Source organism: Chiloscyllium punctatum, chromosome 38, assembly GCF_047496795.1.
Source record: "Chiloscyllium punctatum isolate Juve2018m chromosome 38, sChiPun1.3, whole genome shotgun sequence".
NCBI lineage: Eukaryota > Metazoa > Chordata > Chondrichthyes > Orectolobiformes > Hemiscylliidae > Chiloscyllium > Chiloscyllium punctatum.
The window spans coordinates 42,273,523-42,295,357 of NC_092776.1; the positions used below are offsets into that span (position 1 = coordinate 42,273,523).

General features: G+C 41.7%; 1 protein-coding gene across 1 annotated transcript in view; it reads right to left on the reverse strand.

Annotated features, from left to right (window-relative positions):
• The window catches only part of dntt (deoxynucleotidyltransferase, terminal), a 271,547-nt gene that overhangs the window by 63,323 nt on the left and 186,389 nt on the right, over positions 1–21,835 (reverse strand). Inside the window, exon 9 of the mRNA XM_072557695.1 lies at positions 16,676–16,975. Within this exon, the coding sequence (XP_072413796.1) occupies positions 16,676–16,975 (300 nt within the window). The remainder of the gene's footprint in view (positions 1–16,675; positions 16,976–21,835) is intronic.

The following is a 21,835-nucleotide window of genomic DNA, read 5'->3' on the forward strand; positions in this document are numbered from 1 at the left end:
TGCATAGAATCATAATAAAGAAAAGAAAATGAGGGAAGTATAATTGCATTTCCCTTGATATCTTTTGTTCTGTTAGTTGAATGTTAGAATGAAGAATTAGCATTTATAATATACTATTCATGGCTTCATAGCTCCTCAAAGCTCTTTACAGTTAATGAAGAACATATGAAACACAGTCCTGAAATGTAAGAGAGAAGTCAGCTGAAGTGTGCACAATAAGCTCCCAAAACAAAAAAACTTGATCATGGCAAAATAGTATGTTTGAGAAATGTTGGTTGTGGAATGGATATTGGCAGTGAGTCAGGGAGAAATCCAATGTTGGGATCCAGTACCAAGGGATATTCATGATCAAAAGGGAAAGAAGAGAGGATTTAACTTTAATGTCTTAAAAGGAGGCTGGGAGGGAATGTGAGAGACTGACCTTTTGGGAAAGAAACCAACTGAAGGAGATGGGCCCCACCCTGACAGCACAAGTCCTGACAAGGCAACCCTTTGGCCATCTACCCTCCTCCTGAACTCCTCCCAAACTAACAAATCAGGTAAGGTGTGGCCCTTAAGTGGTCATTAATTGCCCAATTACAGGCCTCAATTGGGGTAAGGGCAAATGACATTACAAACAGATTGGGGCTAGTGTGAGGGTAATGGGAAATTCATCAAGGGGATTTTGGCATCCCATCCCTGCCAACAGGGACTGGTAAAATTCTGTACAATGTCTTCATGGTTTATCACTTGGTGAGCCTTTATTGAATGTTGTCTATTTAGTTCTGCTGATGTATTCTCAGTACAGTGGAACATGAAACATATAAAGTCTGACAGAAGTACATCTCAGACTCAAAAGTATCAGAGGGCAGAGGTGAGTGTGATGACTGCCACTAAGTAGAAGATGCTAGGAAAGCTGAAAGGTCTGAAGGTGGACAAATCACCCAGACTGGATGGACTGCACCCCACAGCTCTGAAGGAGGTAGCTAAGAAGATTGTAGAGGCAGTGGTGATGATCTTTCAGTAATCACTAGAGTCAGAGAGGGCTCCAGAGGACTGGAAAATAGTGAATGCATTACCCTTGTTTAAGAAGGGAGGAAAGAAGAAGACAGGAAATTATAGGCTAGTTAGCCTGGCCTTGGTGATTGTAAGATTGTAGAGTCCATAATTAAGACTGAGATAGCTGATACTTGGAAGTGCATGGTGAAATAGGGCTAAGTCAGCATAGCTTTGTCATGCCTAACAAATCTGCTAGAATCTTATTGAAAAGATAACAGATAAGTTACCCAAAAGAGAGGCAGTGAATGTAATCTATTTGGATTTCCCAAAGGCCTTTGGCAAGGTGCCACACAAGAGACTGTGAAAAAAGATTAGAACCCATGGGTTTAAGGACAAGGTACTGGATGGATAAACTGGAGGGGGCAGGGAAAGGGGATAAAAGGGCTCTTTTTCAAAATGGCAGTTGGAGACTAATGGAGTTCTGCAGGTGTCAGTGTTGGGACCAAAACCATTCACGTTATACATTAATGACCTAGATGTAAGAACTCAGGGCATTTTTGCCAAGTTTGTAGATGATGCAAAGATAGGAAGAGGGACAGGTAGTGTTGAGGAAACGGGAAGGCTGCGGAAGGACTTGGACAGGCTAGGAGAGGGAGAAAAGAAGTACAATACAGTGTGGGATAATGTGAGGTTGTGCACTTTGGTGGGAAGAGTAGAAGCACAGTCTACTTTCTAAATGGGGAAAGGCTTTGAAAATCTGAAGCACAAAGGCACTTAAGAGAATCTTGATCAAGGACTCCTAAGGCTAACATGCAGGTTCAGTGGTCAGTTAGGAAGGCAAATGCAATGTTAGCATTCATTTCAAGAGGGCTAGAATACAAGAGCAAAGATGTACTGCTGAGGCTATATAAGGCTCTGAAAGATTGTATTTGAAATATTGTAAGTAGTTTTGAACCTCGTATCTAAGGAAATATGTGCTGGCCTTCGAGGGAGTCCAGAGGAGGTTTACAAAAATGGTCCCCAGGATGAAGAGCTTGTCGTATGAAGAGCAGTTGAGGACTCTGTTTCTGTATACAATGGAGTTTAGAAGGTTAAGGGAGAATCTGGTTGAAACTGAGAGGCCTGGATAAAATGTACATGGGGAAGACATTTCCACCAGTAGGAAAGACTAGGACCCAAGACAACAGCCTCCGAGTGAAGGGAAAACTCTTTAGAATTGAGATGAAGAGGAATTTCTTCAGACAGAGAGTGGTGAAGTTGTAGAACTCATTGCTAGAGAAGGCTATAGAGGCCAAGTCATCAAATGTATTTAAGACAGAGATGGACAAGTTCTTGATTAATAAGGACCATCAAGGGTTAAAGAGAGAGGGCAGGAAAATGGGTTTGAGGCATACAAGAGCCATGATTGAATGATAGAGGAGATTCAATGGGCTGAATGACTTAATTCTGATCCTACATCTTTTGGTCTTATACTAATTTTATATGTGCAGATTTGTGCTTAGGTTCTTTAAAAATAGATTTAAAATGAAAGACTTCTTTCCACAGTTCTTCATGAGTGATTGTGGTTATGTAAAGAGTTAATATTGATTGCCTAAGTTATGCAGACATGTTCATCTGAAAACAGCAGATTCTCTCACGTCCATCCAGCCAAGTTAAACTCTGCATAATTACAGAAAATCTACAGCTGCATGTACCTCCTGCCGCTGAAACTTCATTGACATCCTAGAGGTGGCTGTAACAGTACATTGGGAATTTAACTTTAAAATAAAGCAGTTTCATAGCCCTGAATTTTCAAAGGATTTCACTATTTCACACCTACAGTATACAAGACACAAACACCTTAAATTCTGGCATTAATTTGCATTAGATTACATGGTTTTTTTGTGTGAATCTATTCTTAGGTGATCTGAAAATGAGAAAATATTGAGATTTAGTGAAAGAAAAACTAAAATTTATTTTCATTTGGATTTTGAGAGCTTCTCCCCCCTGATATATGTGCATACACATGTTGCACCCTGCCTGCAGACCCAGCACATTTGAGCATATTGGCTCAAGTGGATTTGACATTACATTCCCAGCTCCATAAGCAATAATTTGTTGATTTGCAGTTATGCTTCAATGTGTATTAGCATCATTACAGTTTTCAAAATTATAAAATTATGCAGAATAACCCACCAAAAATGTATCTTCCAATAATCTTTTGCAGTTCCTCATTTTCTGTGTGTCAATTTAGAAAGGTCAGTGGGACACCTCCATATTGTTGTTTACAGAACAATACTTGCTGAGGCTTGGTTTGGATTTTTAGGTTCTTCCTGTTATTTATGTCAAACTAATTTTTGTGTATCATTGATAATATAACATATTTCATTGTTTTCCATAATCATTGCTTCTTTATCTTTCCACTTCCAGCACAACATTCAAGTTGCCACTAACTGAAGTTCATGACTATGCACTCAGCATGAGTAGCTCCTCATGATCCCCAATTCTAAAGGTACAATTAGAGATGTATTGGTATGATCCAATTGTCATTACAAAAACATGGCTGCATGTTGACCAGCACTGGGATGTTCAAGGATATTTGATGTCTAAGAAGGACAGACAAGAAGGGAAAGGAGGCTGAGTTGTGCTGATAATAAGGGATAGGATCATTTCATTCATAGAAAAGAATCTCAGAACAGAAGAACAATGCGGGAATCTATTTGGGTGGATCTAAAGAACCAAATAGCAATAGTAGTGTGGCCTAATATTAATGAGGAGATGACAGAACCTTGTAGCTTCAGCAGCAGACTTATCATGGATGCCTTCAATCTGCATATAGACTGAGTAAAACAACTGAGTACTAAACTGTGGAAGATGATTTTCTGGGATGTATTTGAGATGGTTTTCTAGAGCAGTACGTTAAGGGGCCAAGAGAGGGCATGCTCTTTTAGATCCAGTATTGTGTAATGAAAAAGGACTTAAAGATCCTTCTCTCGAAGGAAAAATAGTACCAACTGCTCCAATTATCTTTCTAAGGAACTTCCTCATCCCTGGAACCTTTCTTGTAAATCTCTTCTGTATTGAGCTCCCCATCTGTCCTGCTACCTTTTGTGCATTATGACTGCTCGGCGCCTGCACAATCTTTACAGGAATACCTTTCATTTTATACTGTCTCTCCCATGTTTTTCCTACAAAAATATATTGCTTCACATTTCTACACATTGAATTCCACCTGTTGATTATCCACACGCCCACCAATTTGCCAATATCTTTTGGAAGCCTGCCTCACAGTTTACAATGCTTCCAAATTTTGTATCATCCACAACCTGGAAATTGCCTCTTGCATACCAAGATGTAGATCATTTCTATGAATCAGGAAAAACAAAAGGTCTCAACATTTCCCAGGAATGTCCAGTACAAACCTACCTTCAGCCAGAAAAATAGTAATTAATGATTGTTGCTTCCTATCACTCAGCAAATTTGCATCCAAGTAGTAACTGTTCCTTTTATTCAATGAGCTGAAAGCTTTATCACAAGTCTGTTGTGGAGCACTGTCAATTACCTTTTCGAAGCCTATGTACATCACATCAACTGCATTACCATCATCAACTCTCTCTGTTATGTTTTCAAAGAAATCCAGCATATTTGTTGGACAAGACTTTCCCTGAAGAAAGCTATGTTGGCTATCTCTAATTAATATTTGTCCACGTGACTATTAATTCTATCCTGGATTATTGTTCCTCGAAGCTGAGTTTAAACTGACTAGTAGGTAATTGCTGGGTTTTTCCCTACAATCCTTTTGAATAAGGCTGCAATATTTTTTTAATTTTCCAATACCCTGGTACCACCCACACGTCCAGAAAAGACTGAAAGATTAAGAATAATGTCTCTGCAATTTCAACCCTCACTTCCTTTAACATATGTGGAGGTACTTCATCTGGTTCAGGGGTCTTGTCATCTCGAACTACCAACAACGTAATACCACCTCTTATAAATATAAACCCTACCAAGTGACTGAGTGTCCTCCTATAGCCCAGGTAAGGAATGCTCCTTGGTAAAGACACCTGCAGGATATTTGTTTAAGACCTCAGCCATGCCCCTTACCTCGATACAGAAATCCCCTTTTAGATCCCTCATCAGCCCTACTCCTTCTCTTGCCACATTTTTACTGTTGACATGGTAACAAAGGCTTTGGGATTCCCCTTTATCTTTGCTGTCAGTCTATTGTTTATAATCCCTCATTGCTTGTTTTATTTATTTTTTCACTTCCTTTCTGAACATTTTATATTTGGCTCAGTTCTCAGTTGTATTTTCTACCTGACACCTCTAATTTCATTCTCTCCTTAATCTTAGTTTATTCCTTCTGTTTCAATAAGACACTCTGGATTTTATAGAATCAATCATAGCATCCCTACAGTGTGGAAAGAGGCCAATTGGCCCATCAAGTCCACACCAACCCTCTAAAGAGCACCCCACCCAGACCTAGCCAGTGACCATAGATCCATAACCTCACATTTCTCATGGCTACTAGCCTGCACATCCTTGGACCCTATGGGGAATTTAGCATGGCCAATCCAGCTTCTTTGGACTGTGGGAGGAAACCAGAGCATCAGGCAGAAACCTATGCAGATCCGGGGAGAACATGCAAACTTTACACAGTCACCCAAGGCTGGAATCAAACCCAGGTTTCTGGCACTGTGAGGCAGCAGAGCTAACCATTGAGCCACTGTGCTGTCAAGTTGTTTTTCCTACCTTTCCCTCTTGAAGGAAGTTAAAAATCACACAACACCAGGTTATAGTGATTTATATTGTGTGATTTTTAACTTTGTACACCCCAGTCCAACACCGGCATCTCCAACTCTTGATGGAATTTATCTTAACTTCATCTGATCCATTGTTTCTTTAAACATAGCCATTGATCAGCTGTAATCTTTCTTGCTAACCTTTGCTCCATTCTATGCAGCCCATATTATTCTTGCCCCATCATCCTAATCCCTATTGCCCAACAATTACTGTCTGCTCCCTCCTTGACTCTTGCTCTACCTGACCACTGTGCTCCCAAGGATCAGGTTAATCAGTATTGCCTTTCTTGTTGGACTGGACACCAATCTGCAAAAGTAAATTCTTCTGAACACAATTTAAGAATGTTTGCCCCTCTTTGCCCTTTACAGTACTACAAATTAAACTACATTTGGGTAATGAAATTGCACCATTATAACTACTCGGCAATGCTGGCACCTTACATACTTACTTTGCAGATTTGTTCCTTTACTTGCTCTTCCTGCTAATTGGTGGCGTCAGCTCACACAAGGCAAGGTAATTGCACTGTCCTTATTCTTTACCTCGAGCTCAATTGGTTCTGTCCCTGAAACTTCGGAGCCATCCTCTTTCTCCAATCCTGCAAAGCTATGTTGACCAATACTGCCACCCCACTTCCCTTTCTGCCTTTCCTAGATTTTTTGAACACCCTGTAACCAGGAATATTTAACATACAGTCCTGCTTTTCCTTCAGCTAGGTCTTCATTATCACCACCACATCATAATTCCACATGGCAAACAATGCATAATTCCAGACTCCATTCATTGACTTTTTAAAATCATTCCTTTGTGGGATGTGGGTGTCACAGGCAGGTCAGCATTTATTGCCTGTCCCTACTTGCCCCTTATGAAGGTGCCTTCTTGAACCACTGCAGTCCACATGCTGTAGGTAGAAATGAACTGCCATTAGGAAGGGAATTCCAGGATTTTGACCCAGTGACAGTGAAGGAATGACGATACATTCCCATGTCAGGATGGTGAGTGACTTGGAGGGAAATGTGCAAGCGGTGGTGTTCCCCTATATCTGCTGCTGTCATCATTCTGGATGGAAGTTATTGCAGGATTGGAAAGTGCTGGCTAAGGATCTTTGGTGAATTTCTGCAGTGCACCTTATAGCTAGTACACACTGCTGCTACTGAGCATCAGTGAAGGAGGGAGTAGATGTTTGTGGATATAATACCAATTAAGTGGGCTGCTTTGTCCTGGATGGTGTCAAGCTTCTGTAGTGTTGCTGGAACTGGAGCTGGACCCATCCAGGAGTATTCAATCACACTCCTGACTTACGCCTTGTAGATAGTGGGCAGGTTTTGAGGGCAGTCCTTTTGTCCCTAGTCTCTGATCTGCTCTTGTAGCCACTATTTTTATGTAGTGAGTCCAGCTGAGTTTCTGGTCAACGGTAACCCCCAGGATTTTGATAGTGAGGGATTCAGTGATAGTAAAACCACTAAATGTCAGGGGGCGGTGGTTAGATTTCCATTTGTTGGTGGTGATCATTGCCTGACATTTGTGTGGTATGAATATTATTTGTCATGTGTCAGCCCAAGCCTGGGTATGATCCAAAACTTGTTGCATTTAAATATGGACTGGTACAGTATCTGAGGAATTGAGATTAGTGCTGAACATTGTGCAATCATCAACAAACATACCCATTTCTGACATTAGGATGGAGGGAAGGTCATTGATGAAGAAGCTGAAGATGGTTGAGCCTAGGACACTATCCTGAGGAACTCCTGCAGTGATGTTCTGCAGCTGAGATGACTGACCTTCAACAACTAAGACCATCTTCCTATGTATCAGATATGACTATTCAGCAGAGAGTTTGCCCCCAATAACCACTGATTCTAGTTCTGCTAGGGCTCCTTGATGCCACACTCAGTCTAATGCAGCCTTGATGTCAAGGGCTGTCACTCTCACCTCACCTCTGAAATTCAGCTCTTTTGTCCATGTTCGAACCAAGGCTGTAATGAGGTCAGGAACTGTGTGGTCCTGTTGGAACCTAAACTGGGCATCACTGAGCAGATTATTGCTGAGCAGGTGCTGCTTGACAGCCCTGTTGACGACACCCTCCATCACTTTACTGATGATCGAGAGACGATTAATGGGGCGGTAATTGGCCGGGTTGGATTTGGCTTGCTTTTTGTGTGCAGGGTATACCTGAGCAATTTTCTATATTGTCGGGTAAATGCAAGTGTGGTAACTGTACTGGAACAGCTTGTCTAGGGGTGTCACAAGTTCTGGAGCACAAGTCTTCAGTACTATTGTTGTCAGGACCCATAGTCTTTGCAGTACCAAGTGTTGACATCCATTTCTTGATGTCACTTGGAGTAAATTAAATTGCTGAAGACTGGTATTTGTAACGTTGGGAACCATTGGTGGAGGCAGAGATAAATCATGCACTCAACACTTCTGGCTGAAGATTGCTGTGAATGCTTCAGCCTTACCTTTTGCACTGCTTGGCCCTTTCATCATTGAAGATGGGGATATTTGTGGAGCCTCCTCCTCTAGTGAGTTGTTTAATTGTCCACCACAATTCATGACTGGATGTGGCAGGACTGCAGCACTTATATCTGATCTGTTGGTTGTGGGAGCACTTAGTTCCGTCTATCACTGACTGCGTATGCTGTTTGGCATGTAGGTAGTCCTGTTTGGTGACTTCACCTAATTTTTAAGTATTCTTGGGGATGCTCCTGGCATGCCCTCCTGCACTCTCCATTGAACCAGGGTTAATCCTTTGCCTTGATGGTAGTGGGAGGCTATAAGGTTGTAGATTCTGCTAAAGTACAGTTCTGCTGTTGTTGATGGCCCACAGCACCTCATGGATGCCCAGTCTTCAAACTGTTCAAAGTCTGTCCCATTTAGCACAGTGATAATGTCACACATGATGAAAGGTATTCTCAATATGAAGGTGGGACTTTGTGTCTACAAGAACTGTGCTGTTGTCACTCTTACCAATTCATGGACAGATAGATCCGCAGCTGGCAGATTGGTAAGGATGAGGTCAAGTATGTTTTTCCTTTTGTTTGCTTTCTCACCACCTGCTGCAGACTAGTCTAGCAGTTATGTCCTTTAGGACCCGACCAGCTTGATCAGCTGCTGATCCACTCTTGGTGGTGGACATTGAAATTCCCCACCGGAATACATTTTGCACCCTGGCACCTTCAATGCTTCCTCCTAGTTGTTCAACAATAAGGAGCACGGATTCATCAGCTGAGGGAGGACGTTACGTGAAAACTAGCAGGAGGTTTCCAGTTCAATGTTGTGGACTCCCTAACTGCATCTGGCTGTGCCACCACCTCTGCTGGATCTGTCCTGCCGTTGGGACAGGACATATCCAGGGATAGAGAGAGTGGTGTCTGGGACATTGTCTGTCAGGTATGATTCTGTGAGTATGACTATTTCAATCTGATGCTTGACAAGTCAGTAAGACAGCTCTCTCAGTATTGGCACTAACCCAGAGATGTAAATGAGGAGGATTTTGCAAAATCTGACAGAGCTGTCTTTGTCATTGTTGTTTCAGCTTCCTAAGTTGATGCTAGGCAATTGCAGAACCAGATATGATATTTCCTTATTTTTAACTGGTCTCACCATCTCTACAGCACAGAGCTTGATTAGCCCCACCCAATCCTGAAAAAAACGTAAAACTTAAAAACAATAAAATTAAGATCTTAATTTGCAAGCAAGCAAAACTAGATTTAAGAAAAGAAATTATGCCTTACAGTTTAATGATACACTCTATTAGTCACCAACACAGCAGAATACAACCCTATAATCTACTTACTAGGGTTTGATCAATGTCCGAGATAATGAGATCCAGAAAATAGTTTTGCCCATTACAATTGAAACCATCAACATATTAAACGTTTGTGTCTCTTTTGTGTTTCATTTTAAACCAATGTTGGTAATATTTTCCAGATATATCAATCGTTTATTCCTTGAAGTATCAAACAGTTCCTGAATACTTCAACAAAAGAGGTTGTGGAACTTCTACCATGTGGCTGGATTTTCCAAAACACAAGGTCTCATTGGTGATACCCATTTTGCCACCAAGCTGCCTAACAGCACATATATGAATCACATTGTGTTCCATTTCTTTAAAGACTGAATGGTCTTGAAGTCCAATGAAAATAAAATTTGAAGACAATATGAAACAAGCTGATGACTCACTATTAACATTTTTACATGGAGGCCCTATGACTCAGCAGGTAATAAATTTGCCTCGAAACCAGAAATTGAAATCAAGTTCCACATTAGAAAATGTAGGCCATAGAAGGAGCAATCATGACACAGGTTGAACAAGTTAATATTCAGCCTGTAATCCTTCCAGTACTCCCCTGTTATTCAACTATAGGAAACCAACAAACACATTTTAGACATTGACTGTGCAAAAGTGTAACATGGACTTTGCTGGGTAAATGTTAAAACAAAAAGTACTTGGTACATTTTGAACATAAATATAAAATTATTGCATTTAAGGCTATGAGTTAAGAGGCAATTTCTTAACTAATTTGTGCAACATTCAACTGTGTGATGTTTTAATCAAGGCTTTTATCAGTTTGAATATCGCAGAGGACTGTCAATTTTACTTATTCAGCAATATTTTAGAGTCATTCTCAGTCTCTGTCTTTTATATAGACAATTATTAATCAGAAGTCATCTTAATTTTTATCATTTATAAGCAAACTGGATTTTAAAATATCTACATCAGAGTTACTTTATTGTTATTCCAGCAGTGCATATTTTGCTCACCTTGAAATACATTTAAGATAAAATTGTAACTGCTGGTCTGATGCCTTTGATTTCTATTGATGCTCATGGCTTGTGGACATGGCAAGTTTTGAAATCTTCTTGGCACTTAGAGGAATGTTTCTGACATCATTGTTTTTTAAAAAAAATAAACTAAAAAGAATCCTGTTCTCCCCATTGCTGATAATGTTCTCCCAATTAGAGTCATAGAGTCATGGAGATGTACAGCAAGGAAACAGACCCTTCGGTCCAACCCATCCATGCCGACCAGATATCCCAACCCAATCTAGTCCCACCTGCCAGCACCCGGCCCATATCCCTCCAAACCCTTCCTATTCATATACTCATCCAAAAGCCTCTTAAATGTTGCAATTGTACCAGCCTCCACCACATCCTCTGGCAGCTCATTCCATACACATACCACCCTCTGTGTGAAAAGAATTGCTCCTTAGGTCCCTTTTCTATCTTTCCCCTCTTACCCTAAACCTATGCCCTCTAGTTCTGGACTCCCTGACCCCAGGGAAAAGACTTTGCCTACTTATCCTATCCATGCCTCTCATAATTTTGTAAACCTCTATACGGTCACCCCTCAGCCTCCGACGCTCCAGGGAAAACAGCCCCAACCTGTTCAGCCTCTCCCTATAGCTCAAATCCTCCAACCCTGGCAACATCCTTTTAAATCTTTTCTGAACCCTTTCAAGTTTCACAACATCTTTCCGATAGGAAGGAGACCAGAGTTGCACGCAATATTCCAACAGTGGCCTGACCAATGTCCTGTACAGCCACAACATGACTTCCCAACTCCTGTACTCAATACTCTGACCAGTAAAGGAAAGCATAATAAACGCCTTCTTCACTATCCTATCTACCTGCAACTCCACTTTCAAGGAGCTATGAACCTGCACTCCAAGGTCTCTTTGTTCAGCAACACTCCCTAGCAGTTTACCATTAAGTGTATAAGTCCTGCTAAGATTTGCTTTCCCAAAGTGCAGCACCTCGCATTTATCTGAATTAAACTCCAACTGCCACTTCTCAGCCCAGTGGCCCATCTGGTCCACATCCTGTTATAATCTGAGGTAACCCTCTTCACTGTCCAGTACACCTCCAATTTTGGTGTCATCTGCAAACTTACTAACTATACCTCTTATGCTCACATCCAAATCATTTATGTAAATGACAAAAAGTAGAGGACCCAGCACCGATCCTTGTGGCACTCCACTGGTCACAGGCCTCCAGTCTGAAAAACAACTCTCCACCACCACCCTCTGTCGTCTACCTTTGTGCCAGTTCTGTATCCAAATGGCTAGTTCTCCCTGTATTCCATGAGATCTAACCTTGCTAATCGGTCTCCCATGGGGAACCTTGTCGAATGCCTTACTGAAGTCTATATAGATCACATCTACCGCTCTGCCCTCATCAATCTTCTTTGTTACTTTTCCAAATTCAATCAAGTTTGTGAAACATGATTTCCCATGCACAAAGCCATGTTGACGATCCCTAATCAGTCCTTGCCTTTCCAAATACATGTGCATCCTGTCCCTCAGGATTCCCTCCAACAACTTGCCCACCACCGAGGCCAGGTTCACCAGTCTATAGTTCTCTGTCTTGTCCTTACCGCCCTTCTTAAACAGTGGCACCATATTTGCCAACCTCCAGTCTTCCGGCACCTCATCTGTTGTGTGAAATGGGTGCCCTGAAGCTGATAATGATGTTTTTGCACAAATTGGCAAAGAACATGATTTCAAAGTAACCGTGAACACGGGGCTAGTTTATATTAGTATTATGTGACAGTAAGCATTTTAAAGTGGTATAATGAGCTTTTGGTGTGTTCTAAGCAAAAAAAAAGGGAAAATGGGGAGCTGATTAAAACTGAAACCTAGTTAATTGCTTTAATATGCTCATGGGCATCCAGCCTAGCAAGACAGACTGTAACAATCATTATGTGTCAGCAAAGAGATGGATTACCTCTTAAATAAATGTTATTTTTATTTACTAGCTGAAGCACTCTGTCTTTTCATGCTCAACATTTCAATCTGATAAGTTAGAGTAGAAACCAAGGATTGTGATGCCACTGTGATCAATTTGCCTTTTTTTTCTCAGCTCTTCCTTCTATTGTTCAATCTAAATCAACAAATGTCGGCCATTAATATAACAAGAAAGCAAACGTTCAATATCCGAGCTCCTAAAATTAAATAAACTCATGTTAAGAGATAATAATTTACCTTTCATGGATTATCGCTAGAACAAGACTGAAACGTGGAGTGGAGAAGTGTATACCATGTCATCACTGAAGGTCTACAAGTCCCAAAGCAATCAAGGAACTAAACATGTTAGTACTTCATTTCTTGACCATCTGTTGTGGCATCTTACAGATACTTTCTCCTTTGTTGTCTTTGCAAAATAAAAGTGAGCCAAAAATAGGATGTCAAGGTGAGCTGACTGGACAATCTGCACACCTGGCAAATATCCCAATGTTTGCAGCAATCTCCAAATGTATTGAACTACCTTCTGAAGTCTTTTGTGCTTCAAAATAAAGATTTAATTTGTCAATTTCTGAAGTATCTTTATGGTAAAGTTCAGCTGTTCATGAAGATCTAACGTAAATCATCTCGGAGAGCTTCCTTAAGAGCCCCAGAGATTCTCAGGTTGCAGTGGAAAATGATCTGTAACCAGTGATGTTTATCAGACACTTAGAAACAACTTGTGTGGATGAATCAACAGAAGTGAAAATGAAGTGAAGGAAGGAGGAAGAAAGAAGTAAGAAAGCAAAGAGACCAAGTAAAAATATTTGACAAGACTGCGACAATATGGGAAAGAAAACACTAAGCAGCATCACAACGTAAAGTCAATCGAGACATTTCTGAAGGGAGACTGAATAGATGGCAAAAAGAAATAAGTCTGTGAAACAAAATCTGGGGAAAAGCTGTGCCACCCTGAAGACCCATAGCATGGCCACATAAAAACACAGAAGCTGGCCTGCAAAACACAGAAATCAAGGCTGCCAACATATACACAAACTACCCAGAGTGCTCTAGTCTTGGCTAAACAGGCTAACATAAAACCAGACATGGCCAAAGCACTCCCAGACCAGAGAATACACTTCCTAGAACAGCATTCACAATCAGCTCCCAGCCCCGAATAGCATTGTAGTCCCAACACCCTAAGAGCAGGATCCTTTCCCATTGAAACCGATACCACATTAGCAGAGGCAGACCAAGAGGCCCCCAGAAGACTTCGCTCACAGGAGGAACACAATGGGCACACCTGGATGCCGAGAGAAGGAGCATTTACACATATTTGCGCAGATGGGAAATACAATGAAGAATCCTCTATAAGACATTCTCACACACTCACAGAGATGGCTGGAATCTCCTGTGTTAATTACAAATGAATTGCTACTGTCGGATGCTTGGTTAACTTCCATTCAATTTATTCTTGTTTTAATCTCTTCACAATTTTCACCATTGTACTGTAACTGCGTTACAATCATCACCTTTGTGTTGTACTCCTATAAAATATGCCTACACTTTCTGTTCTGGGAAGAGGATTTGGCCATCTGTGCAGAGAATCAGTTTTGTGTCAGCCTGGTTAATTTCTCTTCCGCGATATCGCTTTGTGTAATAAACTGCTTGTCAATTTCACTACGATCCTTGTTGGTGGTCTCTGATCTATGGGGCTCAATTCTCCGACACAAAATGAGACAGATGACAAAGACAAACAAAGAGGGAACAAAAGGAAGAACAGAGACGGAGATTTTAAGAAGCCTGCAAACGTCGAGTCAAAGTGGGGGGAGGGCTGCAAGTTGATGTTCTGTCTCCCCAATGTAGGTGAGACGACATCAAGAACAAGAAACACAGTAGATGAGGTGTTTAGAGGTGCAAGAAAATCTCTGTCAGTGATGGAAGGATCCTTTGGGGCCTTGAAGGGAGGTGAGGGGGGAGGTGTGGGCACAGGTTTTATACCTCTTGCAGTAACAAGGCAAGGTACCGGGAGTAGACACTGGGTCGACGAGGGGCATGGACCTAACAAGGGAGTTGCGGAGGGAAAGGTCTCTGTGGAATGCTGATAGATGTGGGAAATATATCTCTGGTGGTGGGTTCTGACTGTAGAAGGTGGAAATGGGGTAGAATGATGTGTTGTATCCAGAGATTGGTAGGGTGGAAGGTGAGGACCAGGAGGATTCTATCCTTGTTGCGGTTGGAGGGGTGGGGTTCAAGGATAGAGGTGTGGGAAGTGGTGGGGATACGTTGGAGAGCATTATTGACCACATGGGAGGGGATGTTGTGGTCCTTGAAGAAGGAGGCCACAAGAGGTTTAAAATTAAAGGCTCTTAAGTTGTCAATTGATGGCTTTAACTCGCCAACTGCCTGATGGCATGTCATCCTGGTGAATGAGAAAGTTAGCTAATTTCCCAGAGCAACCCTCCTGCAGGGATACGGATGGCCTCCAATTGCTCTAATCTGGGAGCAATTGGAGACTTGGATGGGGGAGTGGAGGTGGCCTCTGAATCCTACCCCATATATGTTGTCCCCAAAACCCCCACTCTGCAGAAGTTTATAAAGATGACTTACCTTCTTGTCACCAAATCCCCAAAGCAGTAGGCCTTAACACCCAGGACCTGCAAGCCTCTGATGTACCACCAGCTTCTGACAGCCCAGCAAGCCTGGGCCAAGGCCTGTAATAGGCTGAGAACCATGCCTATACTCTGCCAACAGATCTGATGGTGTTTAATAACATCTGACACATGGAGTTTTCTTGGTATTGATAGCGGCATATAAACCTGCATCTATACTTAAAACAGTGTGAATATCAATGTGAGCAAGTTACCTCTGTGAGCAAGTGCTTGTTGTCTGCTTGAAATCTGCTCACAATGGCCTATATGTGGTTTGTAATGTTGTATGCACTGGGGAACCAAGAGCTTTCAGCAATGTTTGGGATCATGACTGCCAACAATCCTCTTTTCTCAATAAAAACTCACAAGTAGATATTTTTTAAATCAACCTGTTCACAGATGTTATTACCTCTGGAGCAGCTGGGACCTGAACCCAGGACACTTGGTCTGCAGACAGGCACACTACCACTACAGTGCTTTGGGTCTAAGGACTTATTTGGTTAATCATGGTAGAGAATGAACACTGTTGAGTCTAAATGGGAAGTGGCATTGCCTTACAAGATGTAATCTATCACTTGGTAGCAGTGAAACATTCAAAATTATGAAGGGGCTTCTCATCTGAAGGATTCTTTCCTCAGCCAGAGGTCAGCCAGAACAATGGGGCAAGGTTTCCAGGGCTGATAATTTATGGCTGCAATGAAGAGGAATTACTTCACTCAAAGGGTTATGAACTTTGCGAATTTGAGCATTGTGGATACACCATCATAGAACACAGAACAGTACAGCATCAGAACAGGCCTTTCGGTATACCATGTCTGTACTGACAATGATGCCATTCTAAACCTGTCTGCACATGGTCCATATCCCTCTACTCCCTGCCTGTTCATGTGTCTGTCTAAATTCTTCTTAAGCATTGCTATCTTATCTTCTGCCACCGCCTCTGGCTATTTAGGACTTCGATGGACAGATTCTTGGTTGGGATTTGATTGGGGACCAAGAGATATAGGGAAAAGAGGTGTCAAGTGAAGTTGATGCTTAAGATTGTCATGATCACATTGAGAGATAGGGCAGGCTTGACAGGTATTTGACCTACTCCTACCCCTGGTTCTTATATTCGAACATTTACCAACTGATCCATATCTGGCGGTGGAGCTCAGGAGTTCAATCGACAAGGCTGGCTGCATTACAAATTATTCTCATCAAATTATTTGATGTTGCTATCTGTCTTAAGTGGATTTTTTACAGTTGTTTCAATTCATGGCCAGCTGTCAAAAATTACCAATTTATCTGGGATTGCTACTCCTGTCAATCTGACTGGCAATCTGAAAATGTAATTTACTCTGGTGTTGGAACTGGATGAGCTAGAAAGATGGAAGCACCATCGGGAGAAGATACTTTTTATGAGCCATTAATGTATTTATTGACTGTGATGTGAGAGTGCTTGAGATCTATTGGTTAATGACAATTTCCAAAAAAACAGAGATATCTATTCTACTGTCTCCAGGTTTTTAACACAAGCTTTATATTAAAAAAAAGCCGACTCACTCTTGATCCAGTCCATCCCAAGAGTGCAAAGGCAAATTGCTGAGCAGGCACCACAACCAGATCCACACGGATAGCCTTCCAATCTTTAATCTGAGTTTTGACTTCAGGTTCTGTCCCATTATCGATTGGCCTCACTGCAGGCACAGAAGACACATCGAGGACTCGGTTCTTCACAAGCGCTTTGTTCAATTTTAGGATAAGGAAGCATTTTTGAAAATGATCCATGGCATCATATTTTTTGCTGGGGAATGTTCTCTTTTCCAATGTGGCCTCCATAATATCGTAGTACAGAAGCAGACCCTGAGGAAAGGGGAAATAAACTGCGATCAAATTGTCGACTAATATCAGAAGCGAAGTTGTCCAATGTAAAATTGTCAGGTTTACAAAGTGAGACATTTCAGGTATGAAGAAAGTTATACCTGTACATGACCTTCAGTTCAACATTTTTACAGCAGTTGTCAAGCCAGTGAAACTCATTTTTTTCCTCCATACTTGTGACAGCTCACATGATGTTATTTGACAAAACAGTGAAACGAAGAAATGCTTTTGTAAAGACATCCCTCGTGACAAATCTCATCTTCCATATCGAAGGCCAGAGCAACAGTATCAAGCCATCCTAATTGCTAATGCTAAATCCTTTCAAGATGTTAGTTCTTATGACAAGGTTATGATGCAAACAGTCAACCTGTGCCTCCTTCACTTTATCATTGGTTTCCAGGCCTCCAGAGGACTGTCACACTCTGAGCTGACTGCAAAAAGACATTGTTTTTCACAGCAATGCAGTTTGAGCAAACAGTATAATGGTGAGATTTCTGCAGGTCAGATGCAATATGAATAAAATAGACTGTTTCACCTCACTTAATCTGAATCTATTTGTAGTAACTTTATAATCAAATGTGAAAACCCATGGGTGAATTGCATGGAGAACATAAAAAAAATTCCTTAAAATTAAAGCTAAAATAATATTCAATACAACCATGAATGCTGTCCAAGTGATTAACACCTTTAGAATTTGGTGAAAGAATGCTGAGTTACAATTAGAGCACATTAATTAGAACCTATGTTTTCAAAACCTGCAAAATACTTTCGGATAATAAAAACAGGATATGTTAGAGAAACTCAGCGGGTTTGACAGCATCTGTGGAGACAGAAGTAAAATTAATATTTTGAAATAATTACTCTTCTTTGGAACTTCACTTTAGGATGTTTTTCTATAATGAGGTGCTACAAATTGCTATGATAGATAAATCCTGTTGATGATCCAGCACATACAGAGGAATAATGGGTCAGTTGAGTTCCCTCTGTGTTATAAACTTGATAATCTACAATTCTTATGTTCTTTAATTTTTGTACACAAACAAGAATGGTCTGGTATGTACTCAGCCAGAATGAACATGAACAACACAAAAGAAAATGAAAAATGGAAAGAAAAAAACCTACATGCTATTCATAAAATGTATATCCTTAAAAAGGACAAATAACGTGAAGCTTTGAGATTTAATCTGAAGATAGCTGGTTGGCAATGCAGAGCGATGCCATCAGCACAGATTCAGTTCCTGTATTGGCTGAGGTCACCATGAAGATGCACTTCCTCAACCTTGCCTGAGGTGTGGTGACCCTCAGGTTGAACCACCACCAGTCATCTCTCTCTAATAAGAAAGCACCCCTATTATCCTCAGGGGCTGTGGGGAATTTACTGGTTATAAATGACCTTCCTTTGTTTTCATAATCTATGGTCACAGTTTGAAATCAATCTACCAGCAAGAACAAGATAAGTGAAATGGTGTAAAATTGGCCTACTGCTCGATCCCTGTGGGAAACCCATTGACTCTGACTTTTATGATGGAGCTGGTCAGTAGTAAATGTCCTCAGTGAAAAGCAATGGAATTAGTTTCACAAATCTGATGTGACTTTAATCTGAAGCCCATTAGGATCTGTGAGCCATTGTGATTAATGCATTCAAAGTTTGTGAGAAGATTTGTAGCTCGGGTGCTCGTTGTTGTGGTTCTGTTCGCCGAGCTGGGAATTTGTGTTGCAGACGTTTCGTCCCCTGTCTAGGTGACACCCTCAGTGCTTGGGAGCCTCCTGTGAAGCGCTTCTGTGATGTTTCCTCCGGCATTTATAGTGGTTTGTCTCTGCCACTTCCGGTTGTCAGTTCCAGCTGTCCGCTGCAGTGGCCGGTATATTGGGTCCAGGTCGATGTGTTTGTTGATAGAATCTGTGGATGAGTGCCATGCCTCTAGGAATTCCCTGGCTGTTCTGTTTGGCTTGTCCTATAATAGTAGTGTTGTCCCAGTCGAATTCATGTTGCTTGTCATCCGTGTGTGTGGCTACTAAGGATAGCTGGTCGTGTCGTTTCGTGGCAAGTTGATGTTCATGGATACGGATCGTTAGCTGTCTTCCTGTTTGTCCTATGTAGTGTTTTGTGCAGTCCTTGCATGGGATTTTGTACACTATGTTGGTTTTGCTCATGCTGGGTATCGGGTCCTTTGTCCTGGTGAGTTGTTGTCTGAGAGTGGCTGTTGGTTTGTGTGCTGTTATGAGTCCTAGTGGTCGTAGTAGTCTAGCTGTCAGTTCAGAAATGTTCTTGATGTATGGTAATGTGGCTAGTCCTTTGGGTTGTGGTATGTCCTCATTCCGTTGTCTTTCCCTTAGGCATCTGTTGATGAAATTGTGGGGGTATCAGTTTTTGGCGAATACATTGTATAGGTGTTCTTCTTCCTCTTTTTGCAGTTCTGTGTGTGCTGCAGTGTGTTGTGGCCCTTTTGAACAGTGTCTTGATGCAACTTCTTTTGTGTGTGTTGGGGTGGTTGCTTTTGTAATTCAGGACTTGGTCTGTGCGTGTGGCTTTCCTGTATACCTTTGTGGTGAATTCTCCGTTCGGTGTTCTCTGTACCATCACGTCTAGGAATGGGAGTTGGTTGTCCTTTTTCTTCCTCTCTAGTGAATCGGATTCCTGTGAGTGTGGCGTTGATGATCCGGTGTGTGTTTTCTATTTCTGTGTTTCTGCAGCGGACACCTGGAACTGACAACCGGAAGCGGCAGATACAAACCACTATAAATGCCGGAGGAAACATCACAGAAGCGCTTCACAGGAGGCTCCCAAGCACTGAGGATGTCACCTAGACAGGGGACGAAACGTCTGCAACACAAATTCCCAGCTCGGTGAACAGAACCACAACAGTGATTAATGCATTTCTAAGACTGGCTTGAGCTTCTTTGCTACTTTCTGATCATATCCTTACATTTCCACCCTAAACATTCATTATTTAATATGTGCGCCTTTGTAGCTTCATTCATTTGGACGGATGAAGATGTAGTCTCAATACCTGGGGCTTGAAACAAGTGGGTCTCTTAAAAGGCTGCAGCTAAAGGGAACTGTTCACAACTTATCTTACTTATGTACCCACATTGGTTATAGGATAAGAGTTCGTGTCTTGGATACTTTTGAGGTGTAGCGCTTAAAGATGCTGTAATTTTGCAGGGAGACAGTTGCCAATCTGTCACAACAGGACTTGTTACCAAATATAACATTAGCGTGTGTGCTTTGCCCAAAGGGAGGACTTTGACTAGATGCAGTCTTTCCACAGCTTTATATGTTATACCTTCCTTTATATTTGACAATAATTTCCTTCAATGTTCAAGCAGCTAGCATTAATATTGTCTTCCTTCATCATCATCTTTCACATTGAAATCTCTCCTCCGTAACGTCTCTTACAACTTTGTTTCCTTTAAAATGTGTCCTTCCCAGTTTCCCTCTTTCTCCTAACTATCTAATTGTGATCAACAAGTTAATTTGCTGTTCATAACATTTCAACATTTGTTACTTTTTATGGAAGCAAATCCTTTCCTTTCTCCTCCAAACTCCCATTTCAAAGTTAGTTAATTAGGTGCTCTCCTCCTCCAGTCTCAGAACCATAAGAAATGACACTCTGAATCAACCTCTCTACACGTTGCTTTTTTTGAATTGTCTTTTCAATATTCTGATTAGCAACTATCTCTGACTAAATATCATTTTGCCCGTTGTTATTTTGATCTTAATTCTTTGTTGCACCTTCCATCTGCACAGACTGTTTCATAAACACTTGAATTCTTGCACCTGTTCCAGTTCTCTTCCTTCCATGAGCACACGAATATTTCTTGGTGATTTAAAACTTGCATCATTTTGGTTTTTCCAAGGTTCCTTTATATTCCAAAGGCCCTGCCCACTGTTACTGGTCTACCTACTGGGCTTGCTTCAAGTGTTTTGTCGTTTGCAAATCTAATTGAAGTTATCATTTGCTCCCCTCCCCCAATCTTAACACTGGTTTTCAAATACTTATTTGATTTGTGCTTCTGCAGACACTTTTTTTAATTTCAAAAATATACTTTATTCATAAAATATTTTGATGATCTGTACAATTGGTCATGCCATACATACATAAATATTCCATTTCTTTGCATACAGAGATCGTGTAATCATTCGTATATACAAGTCTATACATTTACCATCCATATATCCATATATTTTGTTGAGGTGTCAGCGGAGCCCACTTACTGCGTGCGACCCCTGTTCTTTGGCAGGCAGACATTACACGGTGATCTTTCCCCACCACGCCTTGGCGGCAGCTGCCCCAAGCTTCAGTGCGTCCCTCAACACATAGTCCTGGACCTTGGAATGTGCCAGTCTGCAACACTCAGTCGGGGTCAACTCCTTCAGCTGGAAGATCAACAGGTTTCGGACCGCCCAGAGAGCGTCCTTCACTGAGTTGATGATCCTCCTGGCGCAGTTGATGTTCGTCTCGGTGTGCGTCCCAGGGAACAGACCGTAGAGCACGGAGTCCCACGTCACGGAGCTGCTCAGGATGAACCTCGACAAACACCACTGCATTCCTCTCCAGACTTCCTTTGCGTAGGCACATTCCAGAAGGAGGTGTGTGACGGTCTCATCCCCACCACAGCCGCTTCGAGAGCAGCGTGCGGTGCGGCAGAGAGTCCGGGCGTGCATAAAGGATCTCACAGGCAGAGCCCTTCTCACCACCAGCCAAGCCATGTCTTGGTGCTTGTTGGAAAGTTTCGGCGATGAGGCATTTTGCCAAATGACTTTGACAGTCTGCCCAGGGAGCTGCTCGACAGGATCCGCCCTCTCCTTTTCCCGAAGGGTCTCAAGGGACACTATGT